Below are 8,298 nucleotides of genomic sequence, written 5' to 3' on the forward strand. Positions count from 1 at the left end.
CTATTAGAAATAGTAACCATGTAACTCTTTATAAACAAACATTATTTTATTGGATCGTTTATCAGCGAGCTTAGAAAAGATCGATCAGAAAGACCAAGAGCAAGATTTAGAAGAAATTTGGAACCAAAAATTACTACTAAAAGAAAAAGAGTTCAGGTATAACTCATCTTGTAGTCAGATCAAGATTTGTATGGATTGCTAATTATAATTAACTTCTCTATATTGTTAATTATGTCCCATCTAATTTCTCTTTATCTTTGTTAATTACCTTAGATTAATTACCTTAGAACTGTTTCCTATTATCTCTGTTAATTACCTTAGAAGTATTTCCTATATTATCATTTTTATTACCATGTAGTATTGTTACAGTATACATTAGACATGTATTACACAACTCAAAATGTTGATAATAAAAAAAATATAGAAAATTTTAGTAATCAATACAAATCTTAAAAATACTTATGAAAAACATCTACTAATTAGGCAACGTTTGAAGAGGATTCCCTTTCAAAGTTAAAATCATAGAACTTGTTACAGTAAGGATAATGAAGCTGCTGGTTGGTATTGCCTGACAAGCTATGTTTTTAAAATTCAGGATCTTTAAATTGTTTCTCGATAAGCCTATTTAAATTTATGAAATTTATAATTTTTCAATATGTCACTTAAATTTGAAGGCTGCCTTTCCGTAACCTTTAAGCCTTGGGAAAGAGTTAAAAGTCAAAGTTTTACATAATTTCTTTAGCATGACTTTTTGACGATGATTTAGAGATACTACTCACCTTTGCTGCTGGTGTGCTTATTATGGGACTGGATAAGGCCCTGCCTACATTACCTATATTACGCCCTCTGATTGTTATTTGCCTTGCATATTTTTGTGAATCAACAGAAAAAAGATTGATAATAAATGAAATTGTTGTGGTTCTTTGTAGTGCCATGAAACATAATCTAGAAGATGAATTAGCCTTGTCCCGACAACAAGTAACACAGTATCAACAACAATTAATGGGGACATCTGAAATGTCCTCAACACATACAGAAGAGGGGTATGTACAAAAACATTTTCGGAGATCTTTTTAATATACATGTAGTGTACGGTGTATGGTTTAAACACCGGCCTACATTCATAAAATGAATAGGTCACAAATGTGATTATGCCATTTGTTTCTGGTAAAAAACTACTTGCTTGTAAATGTAGTGCTATAAATTTGCACATTTAAAACTTACAAGAACCACCCAAAAAAAACCAGATGAAATATTCAAGATGCATAATGTAACAGCTAAATCTATCTATTGCAGGTCTTTTTTTTGTTCTCAGATGGCTGAGATATTAACTGGTTTAGATAATGTCTGCCATATCTTTGTTAAATGTTAAAATTGAAAATATAGACTTTGTTTATTGTTGTAGCAGTGGTACTTGACAGTCGAGACTATTCACTTAGAATAATGTCATTTGACAAAAATTTTCAATATATTTATTATCAATTTTTAATCTGTTATAGCAAGAACAGTCGGTGCTTGTCCATAATATATTCCAAGCAAAAGTCTGCAATTATAATGATAACTTGTGATAATAAATGATAATAATTTTGTTATATTTTACAGGGCAACATGTTCAGAATCAGTTTATAAATTACCAGTAGGTGATTTAGAAAAGGTTAGGATTCATATTTTATCAGTGATTACCAACACAAAATTTACTTCATAAACTATAGTGCTGAAAACATGATGTTGCTAAATGTAACTATGTGTACATGTACTTACTCAAAGTAAATCAATACAGCTTTCTGATTCTATTTTGTAACTGTTTATAGGGGATAGCTAATTGTGTGACTGTAAAACTAGTGTACATAAAGGTAGATTGAACTTAATAGATAATCATATTTTCTATCTTTTCAGAATCTAAAATTAAAAGATATGGAAATATCAAAGTTACAAGAAAAAATTGTAAGGATACAAGAAATCTATTAATTCTGATATATTTTCAATACTGGTAGTTGATATTTATTATTGGAATTTATTTAATTGTTATCACTTGCCTTTTTTATAATGAAGCTGATTGCCAACATCTTTTATTTGCTTCAGATCATATTCCTATATTAAGTACAAATCCTTCTGCATGGTTTAATAAAATATTAAAAAAAAAAAAACAAAAAAAAAAGATAAAAAAAAAAAAAAGAGGTCTCTAGATAAATTGAACTAAAAACAGGAGACGCCATTACTTTTACATATATTCTTGACGGGGCTGCAACAATACGCCAGGCCACGACACGATGCACATCACGATCCATAGCCTACAATACGATTAATATCGTGATATAGGAAATAAAATTTAAAAAATGCTGGTAAATTTTGAAAGTCTTTCACTGTGAAAATTCGAAGATCTGCTTTTATGATTATTTTTATGTGGTGTTTTCTCGGTCAACTGAATAGATTTCATTGCTGTCATGCTTAACAGGAAATCCTAAAAACTCCCATACTTTACTTGTGACTTATATACTTGGGGGATTTCAATCTCTATATTGCTTTTGTCGATCGTGCGACTTGAATTTGGTAATTCATTATGGCTCTAATAAGCCACTTTGTGTGTCGAAAAAGCCTTAACACACGCTGAAAGTAAAAAAGTTATTTTGCTCATGGACTTAATTACTCATTTAAAGGAATATCAGTCTATTTTTGTGAAATTATTATTTGGATAATGAATCCCGATACAGGCATTGATTGTATCGTGGATTTCTAAAACATCACGGTTCATCGATTCATGGATGAATTGTTGCAGCCCTAATTCTTGAAGAAAAGTTATAAATGTGTTTAATTGTTTTTAAAGATGGAGATGTCTATGACAGCCAGTACTAGAGTTGTAGCACAAGATAAAGTTTCTATTACAAGGTAAACTTAAAGTATAATTCCTACAAATGTTGATTATGATAGGGTTTCCTATAATATTAATATGTTGAACTCTGTAACACAGGAACAGCTTGAAAAATGTTATGGAATAGAAAATTATGTTTTTGTCCTAGAAATTAATTTTAAGAGATATTATATTGACAGAAGAACTGGATAATTTAAAAGGCCAATTTAGTTTGTTTACATTGACTTGCTGGAGAGCTGTGAAGATGAAAGACTATGATATAAAATTCAGGCATGTTTTGTTACAAGGGGTTCATTTGAGACGTCAAAGTTGTCGCACTTTCAAATGAAACAGCATATTTGTAGCAACTGTTTGATAAAATTGTAGTTTTCTAGGCCTTTGAGCAGTTATCTTCACTTGTCATGTGTTTGTAGTACCACCCCATATTCACCCTTAACAGTTATACAGTATTATGAGGTTTGTGCCAGAAAATTATGAAGGGATGTCTAATGTCGAAAGGAAAATTGATACTATCTTTTGACTGTAATTTTTTGGGGGGAGCTATCGGTGAAATTTATATCTCATTTTGCTTCAGATTTATACTCAGTAGAAACTAAATATAATCAGATTGATATCTCTTTATTTATTTAGTTGTAAAATAGGTGATTTGGTGCTGCTTTGTCTAGATGAACCACACGATCAGTATATTGTATTTACAGTACGAACCACCCTACATTTTCTACATAGTGACTGTCTAGAAATTCTTGGACTTAAAACAGGTATTTTATCAAGATATACTCAGCTTCAATTATCACCTAAAGTTCTGTGTATACGCAGGCTTCAATATAAAGATTATCCTTGATGCAGAATTTAATTAGTGTACCTCTTGATGAATTACTGTACTGAATTATATATTCATTTTAGCTGCAGGGGAACCAAGGAAATCTTGGATTCTAGCCGAGATTACAGATAAAGAATATTGTCAAGCAAAAAAAGTGAGTAGCCTGTTTTGGGGTGGAGGGGGGAATGTGGAGGCACGTTTTGGTGTACTGCATTGAACATTTGTAGTATGATGGATGTATATTGTCGTGTTTTTTTGCACAGGTGTTAGAGGAGGACTCAAGTACAAGGACTGCTCTGGGCGATCCAAACCCTGTCTACACCACTGGACACTCTAAAATAATATGTGCATTCTTTACATAACTGAGAAAAAAATATGTCTATTGAATTTCAGTTATTTGTGATGAATCCTTTCAGACTTGTATTTGGTCATCTGTGAAAACCTTAAATTGTTTTAATGGCATTAGTAATTGAATTGGAAATACATGGGATACAGTTATATGGATTACATTTACTTTTTACTACTGAGCTCTGTTTAAGATTTTGAAATTTATATACATTGTTCACATTATAAAATTATTTCAAGAACCCCCTCACAAAATTCCGGATGGTTAACTTTAAAAGTAATTCACCACATTATAGATTTAGATTGATAGATTAATTGATAATACATAATTTTTTTCCAGTCACAGAATCGGTTTAAGGTACCTGTAGGGACCAAGTTTTATAGAGTAAAAGCCAAACCATGGGTACGGGATGCTGCTACAGCTAATCAACCTTCCACCTCTAGTAAATGATATAATGTGGTTGAAGTAGAGAATTAATTAAACCTATTTATTTATTACAATCAGTTCTTTGACTCATTAAAGTTTTGTGTATTGTATTTTTGATCATGTTTAACCTATGATTTTCTTTGGAAGTACAGTATACTTTGACTTCTGTTCATACCTTTGACATTTCCAAATTTTCTGGGTTAAATTATTGGAAACGTAATTGAAATGGTTAGAAGATTAGGCAATATTGCTTGTGCACCATATTCATTTGATGATTAAACCTATTAAACTAGAGTGTCTATTTCTCCTGTCTGATTTAACTTGAATAATATCAGAGTTTATGAATAAGAAACACTTTGATTTTAAAACTTCAATAATCCCACTAGTTGTGGGCATGTGTTCTGAAGTCTACATGCTTCACTTAATTCATTTGAGTGTGAAAAATGTAAATATCAGAGTTCAAATTTTGACAGTTCATACAATATTTCATATATTGAGCACAGTTTTTACAAACAGTAACAGATATAGCACCACAGACACCTTGTATATTGTTACTCTCAGTGCTTGTGTACATGTCAGATGATTATTTATAACTCTCGTAAATAAACTTTCCCTAAATTAAAATCATGCTTCCTCTTTTTCAATAAAAAATTTATATTATATATCCAAAGACATTGTTACTTTGTAGATTTTTTTATTAGTGATTTTCTTATTACATTTCAGTAAATTTCATGGTTGTTGCACTGTTTTGATTAAAAATGATTTTATTAATAGTAGGATATCACAAAAAATATATTTTATATATAAAACAATATGGAATGCTGTATGTTATTCTACTGAAGTATACCAGTAATCTTGTAGCTCACAGATATTTCTGTGAAATGGCAAGTCCAGGTTGTATATAAATACTGCTATCATATACATCCATATTTTAAGATGTTACAGTGTAATGATGTGTATGTTTAAATTCTATAAAAATAGTTTTCTTTATTATGAAGCAAGTAGCTTTTATATCGATTTTCTAGTAGTTAGAATTATATAATTAATAAGAGCAGTACTCTCAAGAGTCTCAAGTATTATAAAATTATTTTCTTCCAAGAAAGCAAACAATATATTGGAATAGTTGAGCTTTTGCTGTGTTGTAGTAGACTCTAATTTAGACTCTAATGTAGCCGTGGCTATGTGTACAGATCCGGAATAATAAGAGCACCATCGGAAATATACAAGCCTAAAATTGCCAATTACTTAATCCTTATAATGTGCTAGTCCTGTATGTGAATATTAATAATCCACTAAGTAATAGATACATATGTACATTTACAATCAAGATTTGTGTTCTTAATTCAGCCAATCCATGTAAAATATCTAAACGAACATTTCAACCAATAAACTTCAAAATCTGTAAGCTTATAGAATTGTTCATACTTGTCCTTCATAGGATTAAAATTGTAAATAATGTACAAATAAATGTTAAATAGTCTGATCAAAAACCATTTCATGTAAATATAATTTTTAAATCTTCTTGATAATCGTTTTTTTAGATCCATTATACATATGCTTTAACTCAACATGTATTTAATTTAGAATATGTTTAAATTCAAACTTTGGGTTGACCCTCAAGTTCAATAGAAATTGAAGTTCAAATTATCAATTAACTATGCCATCTTAATGGAAAATTAGAATATTTCTGTAATAAAATCTTGTAAATCTTTCATGGAGGGCCTACATGATTGACATTATATTGGATATGCTTGAAGTTTATGCTTGTACTATTATTTTGTTTTGCACATGTATGAAGTTTGCCATGTCAAAGTTATTGTTTATTAGTTGTATGTAAATGTAGGCCTACATTATTATTATTTCTTTTTATGTAAAGTGCATGGACACAAGATATTCAGATGCACTATCAGTAATACATTTGTTACTCTCTATATTCTGAACAGGGTTTAGAAGAAACAAATGAATGGAAAATAGTAGTTATTCTCCTAGCTTTTTCATGTTTATAATCTACTAGATTGTTACTGATACATGTTTAACGGTCTTAAAGAACTTGTATCCAAGGGCCTAGATCTATATTCCTGGTAATTTAAATCTTTCTGTGTGTAAATTTTATGCAGCATTATCACTATATAATCAGCTTGGGGCTTTTCAAAAAATTAAGTTGTGGATAAGTTATTGCTTAATAATAATTTCAGTCTTTTATGTAAATATTCTGTCATCAGGAACTTGTGTGATTAGTTAAAATCAATTTTATGTATATTTTTTCTCTTCCAAAATAAACCAGTCACCTTTTCTCCATATAAAAATTGACACAGTGCAATGACCTTTAGTGGCAGCGTGATTCAAAGGTCAATGTAAAAAAAAAATAGTGAAGGTTGAATTTTTGTTTTTGTGATATCAATGTGTACAATTAATATTTGTTATTGCGGAAGCTAGTGAGTTTTTGTATTTAGTAATTGTAAAATTACAGGGGTTTGTATCCATTATTAGACAATTATTTCAGGGATGGTTAAACTTGATTTAGTTTCAAGGCTTATCATGACAAAACTGTAAGTACCTTAAGCCAGACTTTACTCCAAAATATTATGCATTAACGACTTTGATTAATGTCTTCACTATATCTGTTTGGAGATTTTATTCCGAAGCATGATATTTTGAGTCCCCACCAATGTAAAAACAAAATGGCTTTGGTCTAAAATATTTTCTCTTACAAATAATTCACAAATGTTTCAAACCCCTGTCCCTGTGTGTGAAATATCTATACTGTGTGACTGTAAATACGTACAGTGTAACATTATTTATCTTATTATATAAACATTTTAATACGATGTAAGTATAAAAGTATACATTATTATAATATAGCAAGTATTAAACATGGTTATAAATTATAATTATTTGTGTGTTTTATGGCAAGATCTGATGATGTAAAGTTCATAGATAAAGGGGGAGTTGGAGGAAACCATACAGAACTTACCGCTTGTATTTGATCTTCTCCAACTACCCCTTTTTTTGTTGTCTTTGTCTCATCTCTTTGAAGAATTGCAAATAAGGATATTTGTTAAAATCTTGTGTTGAAATATAAAACTTAGAGACTTACTTCATTACCTTAGTTGAGAAAACATTTCCAACTTAGCCGGTTTCTGTCCAGCTCCTATATTGATTTGGTGCAGGAAGGAGGGCATAGCAAGGAACAGCATTTAGTCATTCAGATGGTAGATTGATGTGCACGTAAAAGTACCCTTGACAGTTGAAATTCAAACTGCTGTCTGGGCAAAATTCCCCTTACAGCCCACTGTATGACATATGCCTTCATTAGCACACTCGGTGCAGAAAAGTAGGATATTTATTGAACCCCATTTCATTCAATCTGTTTTTACCCAGATATACCAGAAGCCCTGGGGCTGTAACCATGCTAGCAAAGTAAAGTGGAAATCACCTTATATGTATTTTAACCCCGTTGCCACCCACAAACACTATAAAGACACATTTTTCTGAAGTCATATCTTCAGTGTTAGTTATATTGATTTTAAGGATGACTAAAACTATTAATGGCTGGATTAAAATACTTAGTCTGTTGTGTGTAAATACAGGCAAAAATGGCTAGTTTACAGCACCAATGTTACACTATTCATGTCAGGCTCTAAATACTTATCAAAGAAACAGTATTGTTACCCGGCTAATACCATATAAAAATATAAAAAAAAAAACCCCTTTCATACCAGTACTAATTACCGAAAAATTCTGAAAAGCCCTAAATACCGAATAACAACATGATTTACCGAAAAAAAACAACTAAATATTTAAAAAATAAGGGACCCCATTGAATTTCTGGACTCG

The 8,298-nt window shown here is 30.5% G+C and overlaps 1 protein-coding gene across 1 annotated transcript in view; it reads left to right on the forward strand.

Annotated features, from left to right (window-relative positions):
* Positions 1 to 7,352, forward strand: part of LOC126817514 (RB1-inducible coiled-coil protein 1) — a 30,704-nt gene extending 23,352 nt beyond the window's left edge. Inside the window, exons 18-25 of the mRNA XM_050544529.2 lie at positions 66 to 156; positions 930 to 1,043; positions 1,603 to 1,654; positions 1,897 to 1,944; positions 2,825 to 2,886; positions 3,500 to 3,627; positions 3,773 to 3,843; positions 4,375 to 7,352. Of these exons, the coding sequence (XP_050400486.1) occupies positions 66 to 156; positions 930 to 1,043; positions 1,603 to 1,654; positions 1,897 to 1,944; positions 2,825 to 2,886; positions 3,500 to 3,627; positions 3,773 to 3,843; positions 4,375 to 4,485 (677 nt within the window). The 3' untranslated portion in view covers positions 4,486 to 7,352. The remainder of the gene's footprint in view (positions 1 to 65; positions 157 to 929; positions 1,044 to 1,602; positions 1,655 to 1,896; positions 1,945 to 2,824; positions 2,887 to 3,499; positions 3,628 to 3,772; positions 3,844 to 4,374) is intronic.
* Positions 7,353 to 8,298: the final 946 nt, after the last annotated feature.

Source organism: Patella vulgata, chromosome 4 (genome assembly GCF_932274485.2).
Source record: "Patella vulgata chromosome 4, xgPatVulg1.2, whole genome shotgun sequence".
NCBI classification, from domain to species: Eukaryota; Metazoa; Mollusca; class Gastropoda; family Patellidae; genus Patella; species Patella vulgata.